Here is a 24,386-nt window from a genome sequence, read left to right as displayed (position 1 = left end):
AATTGTTCCCATGAGCCTAGGCCAGAGCCACAAACAGTGTCATACCTACAAGAGTCTTGGGTCCTAGAGTGGGTCATTGGCTCTTTGATGTAGCGTCTCTTTCTGATCAAGAGCATCTTGTCAGGCATGACCACCTTCCTCTCCAATTGCTTTATTTCTGTGCCTTCCTGAATCCCTCTGTGTGCAATGTCCACATGTTGCCTAGTTGCTTTTCTCATAGTATTGAGGCCCATGCCACGTTCTCATTTTTTTTTTTCCTGTGAACTTTTCAGGTTTGTGGTCTGCGGGTGTTCAGGATGCCGGTGTAAATGAGCAGTGTGGCGACATCCTTACCAGCAAACGGTTCATGCTGGACATGCTGTATGCCCATAACAGAAAGCCCACGGATGATGAGGAGCAGGGGGAGGGCGAGACCACGAGGACCGCGCAGGGGGCGGAGGCCGTAGCCAGCCTGGCCAGCCGGATATCCACCCTGCAGGCCAACTCTCTGGCCCAGGATGAGAGCGTCAGGAGGGTGGACGTTGGCTGTCTGGACAATCGGGGCAGCGTGAAAGCCTTTGCTGAGAAATTCAACAGCGGGGACCTAGGGAGAGGGTCCATCTCCCCTGATGCCGAGCCCGATGACAAGGTCACGGAGAAGGTGTCGGCACAGCCCAAGACAGAATCTGACTACATCTGGGACCAGCTCATGGCCAATCCGCGGGAGCTCAGAATCCAAGACATGGATTTCACTGACCTGGGGGAGGAGGACGACATCGACGTCCTGGACGTGGACCTGGGTCACAGGGAGGCCCCGGGGCCGCCTCCCCCTCCCCCGCCCACCTTTCTAGGTTTGCCGCCCCCTCCCCCTCCGCCCCTGCTGGACGGCGTGCCTCCCCCTCCAGTCCCCGGTAATTTATTGGCTCCTCCTCCAGTATTCAGTGCTCCTCAGGGCTTAGGGTGGCCCCAGGTACCCAGGGGTCAGCCAGCATTCACCAAGAAAAAGAAGACCATCCGTCTGTTCTGGAATGAAGTGCGGCCTTTTGAGTGGCCGTGTAAGAACAACGGCCGCTGCAGAGAATTCCTGTGGTCGAAACTGGAACCTATTAAGGTGGACACTTCCAAGCTGGAGCACCTGTTTGAGTCTAAATCGAAGGAACTGGCCGTCTCCAAGGTACCGCTAGCATCCAGCATGCCTCTTGATTGGCAGAGTTACTTTCAGCTGTTGGGTAGAACGGAGAGGTTTGTTGTATATAAAATGCCCTTCACGTTGCTCTTGCTATTTGCTAAAAAAGGCAGTTGGTATAAAAATCTGACCTTTAATACAGTACTCTCAGTGCCACATGCTAGGTGTGAGCTAAATGCGTAAGGGACCCTTCATTGCTAACATGGACACCAGCTTACTAACACCAACAGGCGAAATAGCTTTCAAAGAACCCAGTAACCTCGAGGAAGAAACGAAAGGGTTACCCAGGGAATGTTAGTATGGCCCGACAGCAGATGTTGACATTCTCTAGAGGAAAGTAGGCTTGCTAATTAATCAAACATACCGACTTCGCCCCGGGGATGTGTTTATTCACACTTAACCTTTGTTGTTTATGGTTGATAGTAGTAGTTTGAACCTCAGCTGTAACCACACAATGCTTTCACAAAGGCAGTAATCCGCGTGGCATTTCTTCAGATAATCCCCTGGCTGAGTCAGCGTGCTGCAACTATCTAGATATTTCCAAATAACCGGATAGTTAGCATCTGTAAACATTACACATGTATCTAGATTTCTTATTTTTCATAGTTGTTTGAGAACCCTGTAGGCATTGCTGCTGTGATATTTTTAACAGCACTTTTATAAATGGAAAGCTCTGTACATGAAGTTACTGGACATCAAAGGTAAAGTCATGGCTAATGAACACTGATGAAGAGGCTGCTGATACTGTCACAGATTTTATTTCTCATAATTCACTGCATTAATAGGGTCTCCTTTACATATCTTAAAGAACTGGTTTTTTAAAAACCTCTTGTGATTCTGGGTATATTACAGTTTTAAAACAGGTTTAAGACTATCTTCTCAGGAACTAGGGGTAAGAGAAAACACTTTGTATAGTTTAAACATGTAAGAACTTATTGTCGTGAATTAATTCCAGCTCCATGGGTTGCTTCATTTAGCATCGTATTGGGTAAGTATAAAGATGCCTGAGTTGGGCTCCCTGACCTGCCAATCGGGCACTGAGTTTGAATCAAGAAGTATGTGCTGCATCCTCAGGACAGGAGTGTCCTTCAGACAAGGACCCGAGTGATGGAGTTAACGCCTGTCACCACTGTGTGATGCTGAAAGGCTAGGGCGGGAGCTGTAAGCGGTCAACTTCCTGTTAAAACCTGTGCCTGGGGGTCTGGATCTACCTGCTGCTCTTCCTGAGTTGGCCTTTACCTTTGCAATGATTTCTGCCCAGTCCCAGCAAGCATGTGAATCTAAACCATTTCCAGCTGTACCCCACCCCACCCCCAAGTCAGAATTAAAGTTTTCTCCTGTTTACAAATCAAACTGCTAGAATCCAGTACAGAAAATCATGCCATCAGTCCTCTCCTCCAGCTGGAAGTAGACCCCCTCTTGTCCTCTCTAGAAAATGACACCAAGGGAAGTGACGTTGGGCACCTGCTCTCGGTGTCTCTGTGTCCTGACTTCCCAGGACTGGTCACGTGTGGTGATGAGCCACCCTCATGCCCCCTTCAATTCTTACCGTGAGACCTGGCATCTGGGAGAAGACTGGCCTGGCGGGGCTGAAACAGGAGACGTGGTGGCCAGGAGTTACCCAGGTTGTGCCCTCACTCCCTTCACGCTCCAACACGCTGATCTGGTTGGCCTGTCTCCATCATCCCGCGTGGCTCCTGCACCCTCTGGGCTTTCCCTGGTTGCTCCTCAGCCTCGGAGGTTGCTGACGGGGAGCCTGGCTCTTGACTCAGGGTGGGAAGAATAAAAGAGTAACAGTTTGGCAGTGAAGGCACTTCTGACTTCATTTTTACAAAGGAAATGGCAAAGTTAAAAGCTTCCTTGAGAATACAGAAAATGGGTTCACCTCTCCCGCCTCCTTCTCTTGGTCCCACTGTGGTTGGTGATAAGAGCCTGGTTGGTGCCCTCTCAGTAGCCCAAAGTTCCAGTCTTGCTTGAAGTAGGTGGCAACCTCTTAAAATCCTTTATTTCCCAGCTTAAGGACAAATGTTCGCCTAGTTTTTATAAAGTGAGAGCATAAGAGGAAAGTAATATATTGAAAAATTTACCACACTGATTCCAGAATGTTCTACAATGGGACACAGGAGACCATCTTGGGAGGCTAGGAAATGTGAGTAGGGGTTAATTGATAAGTGTTACAAAAGGTGAGAATGCAAACTGGAGTGTTGAACCTGTTATGTGTATGTTACCCATACAGGTACAACCAATTTTACTTCTGTTTCCAATCCTTGACTGTGATTTTCATAAAACTCAGCTGTAAACAGTCACTTCCAAATTCTGGCTCATGAGAAGTTCTTCATTAAACGCAACAGAGTGCATCAAAAATAAAACAGACTTCACAAGGCAGCACAGAGCAAAGGGAATCAGTTATAGTTTCCATCAGAAAACTTACACCAGACTAGAGTTGCAGGGCATCGTTATGACCAACCGAGTTACCTCTAAAGATTCATGTGCCAGATCCAAGGCTGGGTGACCACTTAATGGAAATGATAAGGACAGAGAGATGTGCTTTTTGATTTCCTTTCCAAATAGTTTCTGGAACTGGATCTACTTTTATCTCTCAGCAGTAGATATATATATATATTATATATGTATAATATATATATAGCCTTTTTTTGAATTTTATTTTATTTATTTTTTATATAGCAGGTTCTTATTAGTTATCCATTTTATACATATTAGTGTATATATGTCAATCCCAATCTCCCAATTCATCCCACCACCACCACCACTACCCCCTTTACCCCCTTGGTGTCCGTATGTTTGTTCTCTATATCTGTGTCTCAATTTCTGCCCTGCAAACTGGTGCATCTGTACTATTTTTCTAGGTTCCACATATATGAGTTAATATAAGGTATTTGTTTTTCTCTTTCTGACTTACTTCACTCTGTATGACGGTCTCTAGATCCATCCACGTCTCTACAAATGACCCAATTTTGCTCCTTTTTATGGCTGAGTAGTATTCCATTGTATATATGTACCACTTCTTCTTTATCCATTCGTCTGTCGATGGGCATTTAGGTTGCTTCCATGACCTGGCTATTGTAAATAGTGCTGCAATGAACATTAGGGTGTATGTGTCTTTTTGAATTATGGTTTTCTCTGGGTATATGCCCAGTAGTGGGATTGCTGGGTCATATGGTAATTCTATTTTTAGTTTTTTAAGGAAACTCCATAGTGTTCTCCATAGTGGCTGTATCTGTTTACATTCCCACCAACAGTGCAAGAGGGTTCCCTTTTCTTCACACCCTCTCCAGCATTTGTTGTTTGTAGATTTTCTAATGATGCCCATTCTAACTGGTGTGAGGTGATACCTCATTGTAGTTTTGATTTGCATTTCTCTAATAATTAGTGATGTTGAGCAGCTTTTCATGTGCTTCTTGGTCATCTGTATCTCTTCTTTGGAGAACTGTCTATTTAGGTCTTCTGCCCATTTTTGGATTGGGTTGCTTTTTTAATATTGAGCTGCATGAGCTGTTTATGTAATTTGGAGATTAATCCTTTGTCTGTTGATTTGTTTGCAAATATTTTCTCCCATTCTGAGGGTTGCCTTTTTGTCTTGTTTGTAGCTTCCTTTGCTTTGCAAAAGCTTTTACGTTTCATTAGGTCCCATTTCTTTATTTTTGTTTTTATTTCCATTACTCGAGGAGGTGGATCAAAAAAGATCTTGCTGTGATTTATGTCAAAGAGTGTTCTGCCTATGTTTTCCTCTAAGAGTTTTATAGTGTCCGGTCTTACATTTAGGTCTCTAATCCATTTTGAGTTTATTTTTGTGTATGGTGTTAGGAAGTGTTCTAATTTCATTCTTTTACATGTACCTGTCCAGTTTTCCCAGCACCACTTATTGAAGAGGCTGTCTTTTCTCCATTGTATATCCTTGCCTCCTTTGTCATAGATTAGTTGAGCATAGGTGAGTGGGTTTATCTCTGGGTTTTCTATCCTGTTCCATTGATCTATATTTCTGCTTTTGTGCCAGTACCATATTGTCTTGATTACTGTAGCTTTGTAGTATAGTCTGAAGTCAGGGAGTCTGATTTCTCCAGCTCCATTTTTTCCCCTCAGGACTGCTTTGGCTACTTGGGGTCTTTTGTGTCTCCATACAGATTTTAAGATTTTTTGTTCTAGTTCTGTAAAAAAATGCCATTGGTAATTTGATAGGGATTGCATTGACTCTGTAGATTGCTTTGGGTAGTATAACCATTTTCACAATATTGATTCTTCCAGTCCAACAACATGGTATGTCTTTCCATCTGTTGGTATCATCTTTAATTTCTTTCATCAGTGTCTTATAGTTTTCTGCATGCAGGTCTTTTGTCTCCCTAGGTAGGTTTATTCCTAGGTATTTTATTCTTTTTGTTGCAGTGGTAAATGGGAGTGTTTCCTTAATTTCTCTTTCAGATTTTTCATCATTAGTGTATAGGAATGCAAGAGATTTCTGTGCATTAATTTTGTATCCTAAAGCTTTACCAAATGCATTGATTAGCTCTAGTAGTTTTCTGGTGGCATCTTTAGGATTTTCTATGTATAGTATCATGTCATCTGCAAACAGTGACAGTTTTACTTCTTGTTTTCTAATTTGTATTCCTTTTATTTCTTTTTCTTCTCTGATTGCTGTGGCTAGGACTTCCAAAACTATGTTGAATAATAGTGGCAAGAGTGACATCTTTGTCTTGTTCCTGATCTTAGAGGAAATGCTTTCATTTTTTCAGCATTGAGAATGATGTTGGCTGTGGGTTTGTCGTATATGGCCTTTATTATGTTGAGGTAGTTTCCCTCTATGCCCACTTTATGGAGAGTTTTTATCATAAATGGGTGTTGAATTTTGTCAAAAGCTTTTTCTGCATCTATTGAGATGATCATGTGGTTTTTATTCTTCAATTTGTTAATATGGTGTATCACATTGATTGATTTGCATATTTTGAAGAATCCTTGCATCCCTGGGATAAATTCCACTTGATCGTGGTGTATGATCCTTTTAATGTGTTGTTGGATTCTGTTTGCTAGTATTTTGTTGAGGATTTTTGCATCTATATTCATCAGTGATATTGATCTGTAATTTTCTTTTTTTGTAGTATCTTTGTCTGGTTTTGGTAACAGGGAGATGGTGGCCTCATAGAATGAGTTTTGGAGTGTTCCTTCCTGCAATTTTTTGGAAGAGTTTGAGAAGGGTGGGTATTAACTCTTCTCTAAATGTTTCTTAGAATTCATCTGTGAAGCCATCTGGTCCTGGACGTTTATTTGTTGGAAGATTTTTAATCACAGTTTCAATTTCATTACTTGTGATGGGTCTGTTCATATTTTCTATTTCATCCTGGTTCAGTCTTGGAAGGTTATACCTTTCTAAGAATTTGTCCATTTCTTCCAGGTTGTCCATTTTATTGGCATAGAGTTGCTTGTAGTAGTCTCTTTGGATGATTTGTATTTCTGCGGTGTCTGTTGTAACTTCTGCTTTTTCATTTCTAATTTTATTGATTTGAGTCCTCTCCCTCTTTTTCTTGATGAGTGTGGCTAATGGCTTATCAATTTTGTTTATCTTCTCAAAGAACCAGCTTTTAGTTTTATTGATGTTTGCTATTGTTTTCTTTGTTTCTATTTCATTTGTTTCTGCTCTGATCTTTATGATTTCTTTCCTTCTATTAACTTTGGGTTTTGTTTGTTCTTCTTTCTCTAGTTCCATTAGGCATAAGGTTAGATTGTTTATTTGAGATTTTTCGTCTTTCTGAAGGTAGGCTTGTATTGCTATAAACTTCCCTCTTAGAACTGGTTTTGTTGCATCCCATAGGTTTTGGATTGTCGTGTTTTCATTGTCATTTGTCTCTAGGTATTTTTTAATTTTCTCTTTGATTTCTTCAGTGATCTCTTTGTTATTTAGTAATGTATTGTTTAGCCTCCATGTGTTTGTGTTTTTTACGTTTCTTTCCCTGTAATTCATTTCTAATCTCATAGCGTTGTGGTCAGAAAAGATGCTTGATATGATTTTAATTTTCTTAAATTTACTGAGGCTTGATTTGTGACCCAAGATGTGATCTATCCTGGCGAATGTTCCCTGCGCACTTGAAAAGAAAGTGTAATCTGCTGTTTTCGGATGGAATGTCCTATAAATATCAATTAAATATCTCTGGTCTATTGTGTCATTTAAAGCTTGTGTTTCCTTATTACTTTTCTGTTGTATGATCTGTCCATTGGTGTAACTGAGGCCTTAAAGTCCCCCACTATTACTGTGTTACTGTCGATTTCCTCTTTTTTAGCTGTTAGCAGTTGCCTTATGTATTGAGGTGCTCCTATGTTGGGTGCATATATATTTATAATTGTTATATCTTCTTTTTGGATTGATCCCTTGATCATTATGTAGTGTCCTTCCTTGTCTCTTGTAACATTCTTTATTTTAAAGTCTATTTTATCTGATATGAGTATTGCTACTCCAGCTTTCTTTTGATTTCCATTTGCGTGGAATATCTTTTTCCATCCCCTCACTTTCAGTCTGTATGTGTCCCTAGGTCTGAAGTGGGTCTCTTGTAGACAGCATATATATGGGTCTTGTTTTTGTATCCATTCAGCGAGCCTGTGTCTTTTGGTTGGAGCATTTAATCCATTCACGTTTAAGTTAATTATTGATATGTATGTTCCTATGACCATTTTCTTAATTGTTATTGGTTTGTTTTTGTAGGTCCTTTTCTTCTCTTGTGTTTCCCACTTAGAGAAGTTCCTTTAGCATTTGTTGTAGAGCTGGTTTGGTGGTGCTGAATTCTCTTAGCTTTTGCTTGTCTGTAAAGCTTTTGATTTCTCCGTCAAATCTGAATGAGATCCTTGCCGGGTAGAGTAATCTTGGCTGTAGGTTCTTCCCTTTCATCACTTTAAATATGTCATGCCACTCCCTTCTGGCTTGTAGAGTTTCTGCTGAGAAATCAGCTGTTAACCATATGGGAGTTCTCTTGTATGTTATTTGTCGTTTTTCCCTTGCTGCTTTCAGTAATTTTTCTTTGTCTTTATAATTTTGTCAATTTGATTACTATGTGTCTCGGTATGTTTCTCCTTGGATTTATCCTGTATGGGACTCTCTGTGCTTCCTGGACTTGGCTGGCTATTTCCTTTCCCATGTTAGGGAAGTTTTCGACTATAATCTCTTCAAATACTTTCTCAGGTCGTTTCTCTCTCTCTTCTCATTCTGGAACCCCTATAATGCGAATGTTGTTGCATTTAATGTTGTCCCAGAGGTCTCTTAGACTCTCTTCGTTTCTTTGCATTCTTTTTACTTTATTCTGTTCCACGGCAGTGAATTCCACCATTCTGTCTTCCAGGTCACTTATCCGTTCTTCTGCCTCAATTATTCTGCTATTGATTCCTTCTAGTGTATTTTTCATTTCAGTTATTGTATTGTTCATCTCTGTTTGTTTATTCTTTAATTCTTCTAGGTCTTTTTTAAACATTTCTTACATATTCTTAATCTTTGCCTCCATTCTTTTTCCTAGGTCCTGGATCATCTTCAGTATCATTATTCTGCATTCTTTTTCTGGAAGGTTGCCTATCTCCACTTCATTTAGTTTTTCTCCTGGGGTTTTATCTTGTTCCTTGATCTGGTACATAGCCTTCTGTCTTTTCATCTTGTTTATCTTTCTGTGAATGTGGTTTTTGTCCCACAGGCTGCAGGATTGTAGTTCTTCTTGCTTCTGCTGTCTGCCCTCTGGTGGATGAGGCTATCTAAGAGGCTTGTGCAAGTTTCCTGATGGGAGGGAATGGTGGTGGGTAGAGCTGGGTGTTGCTCTGGTGGGCAGAGCTCAGTAAAACTTTAATCCGCTTGTCTGCTCATGGGTGGGGCTGCCTTCCCTCCCTGTTGGTTGTTTGGCCTGAGGTGACCCAACACTGGAGCCTACCTGGGCTCTTTGGTGGGGTGGCAGACTCTGGGAGGGCTCACGCCAAGGAGTACTTCCCACAACTTCTGCTGCCAGTGTCCTTTTCCTCACAGTGAGCCACAGCGCCCCCGCCCCCCCGCCTTTGCAGGAGACCCTCCACCACTAGCAGGTAGGTCTGGTTCAGTCTCCTATGGGGTCACTGCTCCTTCCCCTGGGTGCCGTTGCACACACTGCTTTGTGTGTTCCCTCCAAGAGTGGAGTCTCTGTTTCCCCCAGTCCTGTCGAAGTCCTGTAATCAAATCCCTCTAGCCTTCAAAGTCTGATTCTCTAGGAATTCCTCCTCCTGTTGCCGGACCCCCTGGTTGGGAAGCCTGACGTGGGACTGAGAACCTTCACCCCAGTGGGTGGACTTCTGTGGTATAAGTGTTTTCCGGTTTGTGAGTCACCCACCCAGCAGTTATGGGATTTGATTTTATTGTGATTGCGCCCCTCCTACTATCTCATTGTGGCTTCTCCTTTGTCTTTGCATGTGGGGTACCTTTTTTGGTGAGTTCCAGTGTCTTCCTGTCCATGATTTTTCAGCAGTTAGTTGTGATTCTGGTGTTCTCACAAGAGGGAGTGAGAGCACGTCCTTGTACTCCACCATCCTGAACCAATCTCTCTATATAGCTTTTTAGTAAGATGATTTTAATTATATTTTGAGGAAAAAGACAGAAATCCTGCACTAAATTTCATCATGTTGTGTTTCTTCTACTGGTCTAAGATGTGGAGAATGGCATAAGAGGTGGTTAAAATGACTCCAGAGTAGGATGTCAGGGCAAAAAGCCCCTGGGGGTGGGGAGGTACCCTCCATGGACTTGACATCACCCTGAGGAGCCCCAGGAAGTGGCCTTCCACCCCTGTGCCTAATCCAGGGCAGCCAATTCCCTCTTGCCCCCAAAGGGCAGCTTTTATACTCCCACATCCAGAGAGACCCCAAAAGGTATGGCGTGGAAGAGGGGCACAGAAGGAAGAAGGGATCTGATTTCCCCTTTGGGGACTCATTGCTATCTTACTCACCTGGGTTCATTGCTTTATTAAGGGGAGGGGGCTCCGGAATGGATTTGGAGAAATTTGTTCAACTTTATTTACTTTGAAGTTTTGAAATATATCAGAAACTATTAGCAGTGACTCTTTAAGAAAATTCAGAGATGATGATTTATTGGTCTGAGGTAAGCCCTGGCCTGGGTTATTTTGAAAATCTCCCCAGGGTCCTCAGCCAAAGTTGGGAACCATTGATTTAAAGTGAAAAATGAGGCACCATTGAGGGGGGCATTGTTCCCACCATCACTTTCCACACTGACTCCTTCACTGGCCCCCCACGTCCACCTCCATTTTATTCTCCTGAGAAGAGAGGAAAATCTCCCTACCTTATATTCAAGTTCAGGTCATAAGGAAGTATGTTATGTTATTGAACAGCACCCTCAGAAAACCTGAATTCTCCCTGGAAATTCCAAACCCAACTTTGGGGCTTATCTGGGGGTGATCACACACCCTAGTGTATCCAGGATGATCCTGGTGTGTGTGGGGGTCCCAGCATAATTATTAAGGATACTCCCTTCCCCTCTCAAAAGTCTCCTGGTTAGGGTACTAGATAAACTACATTAACATTGGAAATGTAACTGTTTTACAGTTGGCCTCTGCTGTAAAAGACTCTAAGAACAAATATGGGAAATTAAAATTAAACTTACCAATAAGCAAGTCTAATTCTGGCCAGGTCCTCAGAAACTCTATTCCTAAGTAAAGCTTTTTCAGCTTTTATTTAGGTTTCTTTGGCTTTTGGATGTGGGGTATGTTTGGCTTTTGGATGTTGTTGTTGTCTTTTGCCTTAATGCTTTCCCGTGTATATGGCCTTCTCCCTCGTTACAGGACTTAGGAAAATTCCGTAGCAGTCACGTCTTTATGACATCTGTATCGTGGCATCACTGTCATTGTCACTTTCTCAGTGGACAGTTTTGAAAATATCCTGTGGCGTCACTCTTTTGGCAGTTAGCGGGGAACGAGGAGGAATGATTTACCATTTCTAGAACTCATGCCTTGCTGAGCCAGCCCCAGGGTCTGTGACAGTGATGCTGACAAGCGTTTTGAGAGGTCAGTCGCCTTTCATGGAAATGCTCTCAAACTTAGCCGTTTTCTCCAAGACTCTGAGTTCTCTTAATAAATCATGTCCTTAGCCCAGTTTCTATTTTCAGTCACAGCACCCTCTGGGATGACAAGTTCTGTGTGCTGAATAACCACTTTTTAAAAACTGCATCCGTTGTGTCTAGTAAAATTACTCTTTAAAAATTCAAAGCGGTGATTCTCCATGTCAACATTTCAGAAAACTTTGGAAGGCAAAGCCCTATCCACCTGCCCAGACTGTGAGCCTCCACAGTCTTTGCTCGTGCTCCCCTCCCTACTCTGCTCATTTTGTTCTCTCCTCCCACGTGCCTTCATGGTGGCCCTTCTCTGGACCTTGGCCGTCTTTATCATGGTGTGCCACGGCTCATTTACTAGATCTCCTTCCCACACCAGGCACTGTCCATGTGCCTGGGGGTCTGCACAGACTCTTATGAGCATCCATAAGCTCTTTTCATTCATTCAGGAAGCCCCAGGCAAGTTGCCCATGTCCCCGGGAAGCAGCTCTGCAGGCTAAATTGAGTATCAAGTCCCTGCACTGTCTCCTGCAACTATCACTATTCAGGGTGGGGACACTGGTCTGATCTGACACTCCTGTTTATGTAGGTGCCTTTGATCAGCAAGCGTGGTAGATGCATTAGTTATGAAAAATACACATTGGTAAACCATATATTTTTAAATACAATGTTATTAGGTTAAAATGATAAAAAAAAAGGAGTCATTGGTAGTGAAAAAAGCTAAGAGCTAATTCTTAGAAAGCACTATTTTCCAGGTATTGTCCTGAATACTTTACATGTATCAATACCAGTAATACTCTTCTAATAGTCCCAGCAGACACTTCTGTTGTGCTTACCAGGGGCCAAGCCTTGTTCTCACTGATTTACATCCATTGTCTCCTTTCATCCTCACAACAAACCCTGTGAGATCGAGTCCCAGTGAGGACACGAGACACAGAGAGATTCAGTGACTTGGCAAGGTCTCCAGGCTGTGAATGGGTCAGACCCCAGCTGACCCACCTGGGTGACTTGATGCTCTGGATATTTGCAGTTACCCTTCAGGGCTCCTGAATCTGTTTGTGTCATCCTTGGATTCCGTTTTGTTTCGGCTACTTTCAAGCTCATGCTCTGAACACTTCCTCGTGCTCTTCCCTTGGGGATTTTTAAATCTTGTCATTTTTTAAAAAAAAAAAACCTCTCTCTTTCTCCTCAATGATCTGTATGGTTTGCTACTGAAATTTTAAATTTCATTTGGTCTGGACTCTACCTCTAACTGTGTGACCTTGAGCAAGTCGGTCAACCTCTCTGAGCCTGTTTTTGATTATGGGGGGGAAAAAAGAAAGAAACCAGGCCTGATCCTGTGTGCCTGACCTCCCAGGGTTGTTTGGTAGACCCAGTGCAACAGGGGAGAATGTGCTTTTGTGCTGTGTTAACAGGTCAGTAATTTTTTATGCTATTGATTGTCTTAGCCTTTGTCTCACGTGACTTTCCCGAGATTCCAATGTGAGATCTTAAATTAGCCTCTAAGCTTAATGACTACTATTTAGCATTAAAGTTTTCCTTTCCACTTTTTCCTAACTGCTGCCTGAATATTCACCCTTCTCTTTTCCAAAACTGAATGATTATGAGGGGGAGTAATGGTCTCGTCCTCAGGATATTGAATGCTATCAGGTTGTGGTCACTCTTACCTGGCGGTCACCCACCCCATAACCATTCAGAATCAAGTTTGTCTCTTTACTTGCAGATTCTAAAAGACTTGTTCTTGGAGGCAATACTTTGTTCCATCCAAAAACCTGACTTGCATGTCTCCTCCCTGCGAGGCCTGTGGTCATCCATCTCTGTATCAGGATTCGCGTTGCCCCACAGTCCCCCTGAGAAGACCTGAATAGGTGGTTTAACCGTTCTAAAAAATATTCCTGTCGTATGTGACTTTCTGCCCCTTGGAGTGGCTGAGTTTGCAGGGCCCAACCTCTTGGAGCTGGCTGGTTCTAGAGAGACAGCCCCCACCCAGGGAGCTGACCACCAGGTGAATCTAGGGCTGCAGGGGAAAGTCACAGCCCTTACCCCTAAGCCTTGGCAGTTAGCACTCACTGCTTAAATTAAGCACCTCCTCTATGCTTCTTAGAAATTCTGTAAGTCTTGTGGTCTTGGGCACCGCCTGTTTGAAGCTTCCTCCTGGAGGGGCTCACTTCTGCCTCCTGGAACTGGACCCTCAGCCCTCTTGGACAGCTTGGGAGAGAAGAGCTGAACTGCCTTGGTGACTTCCTTCCTGCCCCTTCTCTCTAAGAGGTCTCTGCTGGCCTTGACAGCATCTCTTGCCATAGAGGGTAACCTCAGTCTCTCACCCTTTTGGCTGTTAAACCCTCTCCCCACTCCCTGCAATCTTCTTGGCCAAGTCAAAAACAAACAGAAGCCCTCCATTCCATGCAAGCCTGAAGCATTTCTCCAGAGACAGTATTTCTGGAAGGGCAACTGTTGGCAGGTTGGAGGCTCCCTGATAGTTGTTGTTTTGAAGGAGGTTCTGGGTGTCGCTGCCTCGTTCGGCTCAGAAGTTCAGCTTCACTAGGCTTTCTGGAAGCAAATCAGAGCCTGGCCTCTTCCTAGAGTGCCCCCTGCCCCTTCAAGAAGTAAGTTCCTCTTTTACCTTGAGAACTTCTGGATGTACTTGGGGAAATTGCATGTTCAAAGACATCCCCACCCTGGTTCCCCCGACTCTGCTCACTTCCACTCTGTTGCTGGGGCAACTCTCTTGCCCCAGAGACAGTTGTTCCCATTTTCACTTCCAGCAGCCCCCTAGTCCAGCATCCTGTGCCTGAAGCCCCACCCACAGGAGCCTCCCTCAGCATCCTTTCCGCCCTATGAGTTCTTGAGACCTGAGGGCAGAGGTTTGGCTGATTGACCTTTTATCAAAGAATTGAGGCAGAAACGCTTATTTCCTGTGGTCCCAGGACTGACCATTGCTGCCGGTGGCATCGTGGCCCCCCACGTTTTTGTTGGTCTCCGTGAAAAATGTCCCCATTCAAGACGTAGGCACCTAACAGGCACTCAGGAAATGTTCGTTTAAGGAAATGAGATCTATATCAAAGAAAGGCAAAAAATAAATAAATGTGGGAAGATACCCTGCCAACCAGAAAGAGACAGTTGAAGGACTGAGCTTGCTTCTCAGCCTCTTTTCCTGCTCAGGGTTTGCTGTCGTGGACCATCACTGATAACATCTTGAGAAACCAATCAGCAGAGGGGTCTCATGGGGTGTGGCATACTCCAACCATGATGACCCTTGGCCACTCCCACATAGCCTGTGTTCTTGCTTTCTGCTGGCTTTTTTTTTAAAGAAGGAAGATGTCAGTCAATCCAGTCTGTCATGATGTTTACCTACCATGTTGAGTTTTTTGACTTAAAGTTACTTTCTTTGGTTCCATATTAGAATTGGGCTTTCATAATGGATTGTGACTCACTGATCTTGAGCTGTTGTTGGAATGCCCTGGATCACTGTATGAGAGCTTTTGCTGTACTTTCATTCTATTCTGTTCTATCATTGTAGCTGTTTAGTGCCAGTGCTACACATTAATTATATCAGTTTTATAATAAGTTTTTAGAGCTAATTGGGTAGATATTATATATATTTCTACTTATGGATTTTTTACACATAAATTCTTTCATAGTAACTCTAGAATATTTTTTAATTCCAAAAAAATCTTGTTGGAATTTGATTAGAATCATTTAAAATATATATATTATTTATATATAAATTCTATGATGAGAGATAATGAACATCCTTACAACATTGAGGCCTCCTATCCAGGAACATGATGTTTCTCATTTATGCACATCTTCTTTTGCTCTCAAGAAAATTTTGTCAGTTCCTTCAAGTAGGGCCTGTATTGATATTTCAGGAGGTTTGGGCGTTTTGTTTCCTTGTTTGTGTGTTGTTTTGGGGGATGGGTCTGGGCTCAAGTAAAATGCAAAACAACTTTCTCATCTCCTGCCTAGAAGTATCACCTCCTGTCATCCTCCCAACCCTGTTCCACCTTTGCCCCATCACATCTTAGCCCTTCCTTTCCAGATGCCTTTAGAGGGTCATTTAACATTTCCTAACCTCCTCTGCAAGGAACACTCTGTCTTATCTGCTTTACCTCCTCTTTCTATCATTGACCAATTTCCTATTTTTCTCATTTCAAACAATGGACAGTCACAGACTGTCTGATCAAAGAAGTGCAATAAGCAGATGGGTGCCTGAGAAAGACTCTTAGCAAGAGTAGGATGAATGGACTGGGGGTGAGAAGAGGCTGGAAGCAGGAGGCCCGTGGTGGGCTGCCCTGGGAGGCTGGCACCGGGGTCAGGCTCAGGGTGCAGGTGGCGGGAATGAAGGATGGGGCACGAGAGGCTTTGTGGAAGAGGATGGGTGACAGTGACTCAGACACAGGACCAGGTGAAGGACGTAGTGAAGGTCACTCTTGCTGGTCTGGGCTTTGACCCTGAAAGAGGATTGAAATGGATCAGAATTGATGACGGCTAATCCCTAGGCAGGACGCATGCTTCCGGGCACGGAGAACTTTGGCTTGTTCTTGCAGGCGCTGCTCCAGTTTGTTGTGGGAGGGGAGGAGAGAGTTGGACAAGCCCATGTGACCCACCCCTCGTGTCAGGCAGGACAGCCGCCAAGGCACTTGAGGGGTCAGTAGCATCCAGTGGAGTCTGTTTTAATTATGAAGAAGAGCATTTAAAATACCTCTTGGATAAAATCCAGAGATTTAACAGTTCAATTTCAGATATGACTTTAATTCTTATTCCTTCCTTTGCGAAGCGGTTGGAAGTGCTCTGAAAACATGTAGCGTCGTTTGTGGAGAAAGCTTCCCCATTATCTCAGGATGCCCAGCGGCTTGCTTCTTCCCGACTTATGGGGTGTGTGGGTGTGGGTGTGTCCATTGGTGTGAACTGAGTTCTACTGAGAATGGGGGCAAGGACATCTCAGGCTCAGAGCCACCCCTGAGTCTGTGTGGGTTGCTTGCTGCATGTGGACGCTGGCTGAGGGGGGAGGGCTGAAATCTGAGCAGTGCTTCCCTCTCAAGCTGTTTGCCATGGGGCTGTGTCTCCCTGGAGGTGGGCGTCTTTTTCTCATTTGCACAAAGGCTGCAGTTGGGCTGGACATGCTCAGGCATCTCTGCAGGCTCCTAGAATGATGGGGACTCTATAAATGGGGGGCTAAGGGCTAATGATTCCCAGGGAACCCTTGCCTGCCCATAAATGCTTCCTGCGCTGGAGGCTGGCTGTGGGTAGTTGCCTCTCCAATGCCAGGTCCCAGGCTTCTTCCGTCTTCCATGCTGCCGTCCATGTGGCTTCATTCGTTATGCTCATGAGATGTCTCACTGCTGTCTCTCCGGGCCTCACGTCCACATTCTAGGCAGGAAGAAGGAGGAAAGGCAAAAGGCATGGCTCACTGGGTCTATCTATCTCTTTTTAATCAGGAAAACAAAAACCCAAACTGCCAGCCTTACCTGCCAAGGGTCCAGGGAGGTGACTGATTTCACCGACATATTACCAGCCTGAAAAAAGTCAAGTCCCTGTTGGTGAGCAGGGAAGAGGGAACAGATGTTGGGCAGGCTCCCTGCAGCACCTGGAGGGGTGGACACCCCGCACCCCAACGTGGGCATCGCAAGTCATCACATCTGTCTTCATCGCCTGTAATCAGCATTTTGTCAAACCTTTTCTCATTCCTTCTTAGCCTTCAATACACAAAATAATATTTTAAAGTAGATTTCAGCTAAATTTCAGGGGCTCCTGATAAGCTTATTTGCTTAAATATATAGAAGACAAGCTTGCCCTACAGAGTGAGGGCGCATTCATGCCGCGTGGCCCTGGGAGCTCACAGTTCCAAGCCGATGAGCACACCCACAGGAATTGTTCCTCTTGGCTACCAGGCGGCCAAACAGCTGGGATGCTTTCGCTTATTTTCTTCGTGAAGAAATTGTAATTTATTCCCAAATGCATATTTAAGGACCTAAAATAGAATGTTAGCAGTTGAGTTTGGAAGGGCTCAGTAGGACTTAAGGGGCCGCAGCCGTTTTTCCTTGCCAGCTCCCAACCTCCTGTGCTACAGCGATCGGCTTCCCTGGGCGGCTCAGCGGCCCCCAGGCCCAGCCTTGTTCCCTTCCTCAGAGGAGAGGCTGAGGCCTCAGCACAGGAGGCCGATATTGAGCAGCTATCAGCTGCTCAGCCGGGGCCTGCCTGCAGGGGGGTTCTGAGCAGCTGATTCGTGGAGCTCCCCCATATGGCCCCCAAGCCTCCAGCTTCATCCCTGGCAGTTCCCTGGAACTAGACAAAGGCACTTCTCCTCTCCTTGTGTTCTCTCCCAGCCCCAGGCTAGTCCTAGACAGTCTTGAGGGTCCAGCTCAGGTGGCAGCTTCTCCAGACCCTAACCCCCTCCACCACCAGCTGAGTTAGTTACCCCACAGCTGGGCCCCTCACACGGTGAGCACATCCCATCACTGTGCTGGGCGGGTCTTACCCATCCTCGTCACCCCAGGCTTGTTTCGTGAATCAAAATCATCATCCTCCCAGCCCTGTGGCCTCAAGGGAAGCGGCGCAGCACGGGGAGCTTGCTGACCGGCCCCCCTCCACCTGTCCCGGGTGCCACCCGCCGCCCTTGGCTTCCTGAGAGCGGAAGGGGAAAGCTGGGGGCCTTGTCACAGCTCTGGGCAGAGGTGAGCATTGGCTCAGCACCTCACACCCTTCCTGGCTTCTGGCCGTGTGCCAGCCCGGGGCTGGCCGCAGGGACTGCCCCGAGGATGTCAGGCCAGCAGGGAGGCCACATACATCAGGGCTCTGTGGGGACATGGTCCCCCTCCTCGGCCTCTTGGCTAGTTTATCCCTCACTCCTCTTCACCCACCCACTGGGCAGCTGCCCAGATGGCTGAGTGTAGCAGGAGAGGCGGAAGTGCTCAGGTGTCGGGGCGGAGGATGTTGGAACGATGAGAGGAGCCCCTGAGATGCAGCAGGGCTGACCGGCCGGCGTTGCAGGCTTCCCCTCTGGCTCCCGTCTCCTCGGTGCGCGGACCAGCTTTCTCCATCTCTGGGCACACACCACACGCTCCAGGGCCAACCAAGGCACATTCCGACACCTTGCAGCCTGCAGGAAGGGAACTCTGAGAGGTTTGAGTTTTGTTTCCACTGCTTCTATGGAAAAAAACAGGTTTTTTTTTTTTTTTTTTTCCTTGCAAAATATCACATTTTTCCCAGTTGAAGGCAAATCAATTTTATTTTGTAACGTGTCTGGCTCGCGAAGTTCCATTGCTGCCCTGCTCTTGGCGGCCTCTTGGAACTAATCCCTGATCTCTGCTGTGCTGAGAGGTAGCTAGTCCTTCCCTGAGCTAAACTGAGGGCATTTGTTTTCATGTCTAAGTAAGCTGTGAGTTTGCTTTTAATAGAGGACCAAAGATGATGCATTAATCTTGAATTCTCCTTATTTTATCACAAGAAAACTGCTGCAGATGGAAAAAAGCAGGAGATCATCGTCCTGGATTCCAAGAGGAGCAATGCTATTAATATTGGTCTGACGGTACTGCCCCCTCCAAGAACGATTAAGATAGCCATTTTGAATTTTGATGAATATGCCTTAAACAAAGAAGGGATTGAGGTAAGAGGAGCTCTGTGGACCGTTACTTGTGTCCTGTAATACGCTGCATATGTAAACATTACTGTGTCCAATGTGACTTTCTCCACAGGGTGGCTTGCCATTTTGCTGTCTCAGCCAGATTCTGAATAATGTTAATAATTCTCACATCTTGTTTTTTAACTTCTGGGGGGAAAGAAGCCCCACTTTGCCTAGGAAATTCAGAGATCCTCGCTCTCTGGTTCATTTACTAACTTCCTTCCGACCACATTCCGCCTACCTCGACGTGGAAGAAGAATTTGACAGCCTCCACGGGGGTGGGGCTGGGATGCCTTCTTTCACATCATTTCAAACCAAATACGTTTAATGAACAGTCTCAAAGGTAGGGTTTTCCATACGTGCTCACTCCGTGTTAGCGGCTTTGTTTCTCTCTTGGCACCCTTTGGGGTGTGTAGAGATGGGTTTCATTTGATCAGCTGGAAAACACAAGCCAACTGAGTCTGCAGCATTTGTTAATCTGAGTGGCACAAGTGGAGAGAGGTTGGGTGCTTTGGCCTTGACTACATGGCTGGCAGGCGGCCCAGCTGGCACCACAGCTCCCCTGCTCTGCCAGGGTCCAGTGCCCTTCCACCAGGCCCTGCTCACCCTTCGCTGTGGGCTGGTGCCTGTCTGTAGGAAGTTAAATCTCCTATTCTCATAACAGAGAAAGAGTGAGTGAAACCAATGGCTCAGCCCACAGATTCCTACAGACGGGTGGATGGCCTGGAGGCCCACTGGGTCAGAGTGGGGATCTTAGGACACTGCTTCATGACGTTGAAGCATCAACGTCATGAAGCAGTGTCCTTCTATTGGCAAAGAGCCCTGGATTCCTTTAAGGGCTCTCCATACTTGAGATTCCTTCATACCCAGTCTTATTTGAAAGCCTCAAGAGTGAAGGAAGCCAATGAAGGCTGGCTGCAGTGAGGGAGAGCGGACTTTGGCAGGAGAGTTGAAAGTGAGGCAGGCCTGGGGGGCTGTGCCGGACGCGTCTCCAGCCCTGAGTGTGGTAGGGGGCAATGGGGCCCATGGGGCAAAGTGATGCCTAAACCCAGGAGGACAGCCGTGCCTTTGTGCTTTGGAAAGCGGAGACCTCCACAGGAAAAGCCGTGTTCCAGGGGTTTGTACTGGATGGAGTACAAACCAAAATCCATGCCTACCCAGAACCCCAGAATGTGACCTTATTTGGAAATAGGGTCTTTGCAGACATGATCAAGTTAAGATAAAGTCATCCTGGATTAGGGTGGGTCCTACTCCACTGGCTGATATCCTTCTAAGAAGAGAGAAGTTTGGACATAGACCCAGAGAGGGGAATGCCATGGGAACACAGAAGACACACAGGAAGACACACAGAACAGAACACCGTGTGACGATGGAGGCAGAAATTGGAGGGAAGCGTTTACAAGCCAAGGAACATGAAGGACTGCCTGCAACTACCAGAAGCGAGGACGAGGCAAGGAAAGATCCTCCCCTCGAGTCTTCAGAAAGAGCATGGCCCTGCCGACACCTTGATATTAGACTTCTAGTCTCTCAAACGGTGAGAGAATACATTTCCTTTGTTTGGAACCCCTGAGTTTGTGATGCTTTGTTATGGCAAACCTAGGAAACCAGTACGAGGCCTAAGCAACTCTGCCCTGAGAAACACACACACAGCCTGTGCCAGGAGCAGGTACGATGAGGGAAATGCACTTCCCTCTGGCTGGAGAGGAGGTGGATGGAGCCCGAGCCCTGGAGTCAGGTCATGCGGGACAGCAGGTCAACAGAGCCAGGGAGTGAGGGCACGTGGCAGACCGGGGAGGGTGTAAAAAGGAGAGAGCAGGTGACAGTAGGCAAATACAGAGAGGGACACTGAGGCAGCTGCCAGACAGCGAGAAAGAAGGGGGCAGGCCCAGCCTCAGTGTGAGGCACCTCCACCCTGGGACGCACGGAGCAGCAAGAGAGAAGAACATTGGGCAGGTGGGAGCTGCCAAGCGGGACGAACCAAGTGCAAAGTGTCTCTCACATAGGACAGACAGAGTAGTAGGCCCTAGCGCATGTTCTGGCCATCCTGTTTACTTCACAGGATCTTTTAAAGACTGCAAAAGCTTCAGATTCGTACATAGGCTCCAAATGCAGCCAGGGCCAGCTTGATTGAAGGAAAAAATGACAACTTCCCCTTTTAAAAATATTTCCCCTTCTTGCCATGAGAACTTGGAAGTCCATCAGGAGAGGTGGATGCCTTTGGTTTTGCCTTTGTTCTTTCCTGAAATGTCGGTCTCCCTGGGTGGGGAGAGTTTCAGATACAATAAGTTACTTAGATTTTAGAATGAATCAAATTATTTTTTCCTTTGCTGACTGGTTTCCAGCTGAGCACCTTTTCGATCCAGGAAGGAATGATGGCAGGTACAGTAATGATGACGGATATAGGAGCAGCAGCACAGCTAAACTTGACTTTCCTAGGTTTCCTCCTGTGGCCCAGACACCAGGTAGGTGCTTCACACAGATGCTCATCAGAACCTTAGTATTATGTTCTTCATCTTAAAGATGAAGAGGGTGAGTTCCAACGTTTGTCTGTGTCCAAGCTCACAAGCCAGTAAGAGGTCGAGCTGAAATATGATTTCTAGAGCCTGAGTCTGAAGTGCAATCCACAGGCCAGCCCTGGCGGCGGCCAGCCCAGGTGGGCTCTCTGGGCCTGGGCTCACCCACCGAAAAGAATAAGAGGGAATCTGAAAGGGGAGTGAGAAGGTGCATGAGGCAACGCAGTCCGCATCACAGTGCTGCCTGTGGTTTTCCTCCGGGAGTAGCTGGCATGTGAAATGAGGTACAGTGAGAGGACACAGCCATAGAAAACACTGCCTAACCCTTCCTGAGAGCTTATTGTGTCATAAGTGCTCTGTAAATTCATATACAGTCACAAGACATGGAGTTACACATTTTTACCACATTTTTTGTTGAAAGCAAGGTTTCTCAGCTGGTACTATTGCCATTCTGGGCTGGACAGTTCTTTATTGTGGGAGCTGCCCTGTGCATTGTAGGGTGTTCAGGATCCTTGGCCTCTGCCCACAAGATGCCCGTGGCACCCATCCAGGGGTGACAACCAAAAATGTCTCTTAGCCTTCGTCAATATACCCTGGGGACAGAATCACCCTGATTGAGAGCCCCTCATCTGAAGCTGCCTGGGCAAATCCAGAGACTGTGTCTATTTTCAGCTCTTGTCAGCTGTAGCTGAGAATCCAGAAGAAACCAGTCCTTGTGGGGAAGACAGAACCCAGGCCCTCCCAGCTGTTACCTGCTGTCTCTGGCCACTGACCCCAGGGGCCCAAGGGGTAGAGATGGTCTTCATCCATGTGCAGAGCTACTCCCCCAAAACTTATTGTCTAGGCTTGTTGTTCAAGAGTTAAGTCAGGGCTGAGAAGAGATGTAAGTTGTGTCCTTACAGATCTTTACTAATATCATTTCCAGCTTATGCCCAAATGGCCTTTTGCCAAACCGTCTGCTTCTTGGATGCAGGCCCTGTAGCGTGGCACCACGGCTTAATGGGGTCATTCGAAATGAAACCTCTGTGTACCTGGACGTGATTAGGATGTATTCACTGACATCCTGTTTGTCAACCCCATGTTTTGTATCTGGTTCATCATGAAAACCCATGGGAGTAAGTAACTTCATTAAGGAAGTAGTTTTTCATAAGAGTATTAAATTTTAGAATATGATTTGGGGGGCATCTTTAAGTATTATTAATGATATTTTCACAAGTAAAACATCGCTGAGGTATCACAGATGGAAGTAGGAAGGCTTTTCGTTTTTCTCCTTGCTTTTCTCATTTTTAGAGTCTGTGTTTACTCAGAGGGTAACACAATTGAATGGCCCCAAACGACGTGTAACTTGGCCCTGCTTGCCTGCCAGGCCAGTCAGCATCCTAGAAAAAGAAGTTCCCTTTGGCCGCCTGTACAAAACTACAGTATCTTCTCAAGCAATTTGTGTTGGGGAACCCCGTCCATGGGTCCCTGAGTGAGCGCTGGACTCGCGCAGATGAGCCTGAGCGCAGGAGCCCATCGGTGGGTCCACAGTGCCAGGAACCAGAACGTCCCAGTGACTGGGCACCTTAGCCACACTGGTAGTTTGTGGAATCGCCATGAGCATGGAGGTGGTGCTGGAAAGTAGGAGGAGCCCCTGGGTGGTTCTCCAGCGCTGCCTTGGTTGATCCAGCCTAGCTTCAGGCACTGCATCTTCATCTGTAAATTTGGTGCATAATTTCTGCCTTACATGCCTCACTTGAGTAATCATAAGAACGAAAGAAGATACTATCAAGAAATAAACTTGAGAAGTTAACCTTTAACCTTGAGAAGTTAATTAAAAAAAAAAAACAAAACCCCTCCCTGAGATTAAGTGCATGAAGAGAATGCCATTGTCTCATGAGACTGCAAGTTGCATCCAAACTAGCCTCAGCCATAAAGGCTCCAAGTTTCTGCTGTTAGATTCTCATCCAGAGTCATAGCCAGGGTTCTGTTCAGAACTCAGGAGATATGGGGATACATGTATATGTATAGCTGATTCAATTTGTTATAAAGCAGAAACTAACACACAATTGTAAAGCAATTATACTCCAATAAAGATGTTAAAAAATAAAAAGAACTCACAAGGCATGATAATTACTTAGTATGGTCTCATCTGCAGGTGAATGAGATGGCCAAACCCCAAAGCATTTGGGTCCATAAAAAATAAGTAAGACTTACGAATTTTCATCTGAAATGTGATTTTCAGATACAAAAGCAAGCATACTTAAAGCAGTGCTGGAGAAACACTATCTGGAAGAAAGCAAAAAAACACTGAGATTATTATGTCATGGACCTGTTTGATGTTTTTCTCCCTGTGAAACCAAATGGTCATCACAGAAACATCAGTAAATCTACTGACATGGTAAAGAGCAAATTAAAGGTATGCTCATTTCCTGTCATCTGCTCATGGAAAAAAGGGGCCATCACCTCATAGGAGGTAGCGTTGACCTCCTGTCCCCCTGTCTTACGGCTATTTTTATTGTCAGTGATGTGTAAAAAAAAAAGTAAAATAAACTGGCAGATGGCAACCTCATAAATCTTCAGTAGTGAACAAATGGTTTAAATTAGAGAAAGGAAAAACAAAAGTGTTTGATTACTTTCCCAAAGGAAAAAAGCAAACAAAAATCATCCCAGGAAGATGCCTTCTGAAGAAGGGGGAAAAGTGTTGACAACTTTGTATTTCGGAATTCTTGTACACGCTTAAAACAATTTGAGCATTAAGGAAATTAAAATACAAATTCTTAGTTAAGTTTTTCTTTTGAAAACCAGTTGAGTTCAAATGCTGGGTATTTTGGAAGAAGTGACATCTGTTTGGATTGTTTTGGTCCTTTTTAAATGCCAACTGTGTGGATAGGTGGGGTCAATAGCATCAGCCTGTGGGAGAACAAGGAGGATTGTCACTGGACGTCTCCCCGGTGCTCCATTCCACCCACATAATCTGTGTTTGGGGCCGTGATGAAGAGGATGTTGGAAGAAGAGGTATCTAGGGCTCACCACCTGTGA

The 24,386-nt window shown here is 45.4% G+C and overlaps 1 protein-coding gene and 1 pseudogene across 13 annotated transcripts in view; one reads left to right on the top strand and one right to left on the bottom strand.

Annotated features, from left to right (window-relative positions):
- The window catches only part of LOC309639174 (large ribosomal subunit protein uL4 pseudogene), a 470,274-nt pseudogene that overhangs the window by 126,238 nt on the left and 319,650 nt on the right, over positions 1–24,386 (bottom strand). The window lies entirely within an intron of this gene.
- Positions 1–24,386, top strand: part of FHOD3 (formin homology 2 domain containing 3) — a 490,767-nt gene that overhangs the window by 417,383 nt on the left and 48,998 nt on the right. For all 12 annotated transcript variants that reach the window (XM_082415972.1, XM_082415969.1, XM_082415967.1 and 9 more), the window contains 2 exons: positions 273–1,153; positions 18,679–18,837. In XM_082415972.1, the coding sequence (XP_082272098.1) occupies positions 273–1,153; positions 18,679–18,837 (1,040 nt within the window). The remainder of the gene's footprint in view (positions 1–272; positions 1,154–18,678; positions 18,838–24,386) is intronic.

Source organism: Balaenoptera physalus (assembly GCF_965194825.1).
Source record: "Balaenoptera physalus genome assembly, chromosome: 12".
Classification (NCBI taxonomy): Eukaryota; Metazoa; Chordata; class Mammalia; order Artiodactyla; family Balaenopteridae; genus Balaenoptera; species Balaenoptera physalus.
The sequence above is the reverse complement of the archived record's forward strand: the minus strand, read 5'-3'. Positions and strand labels throughout refer to the sequence as shown.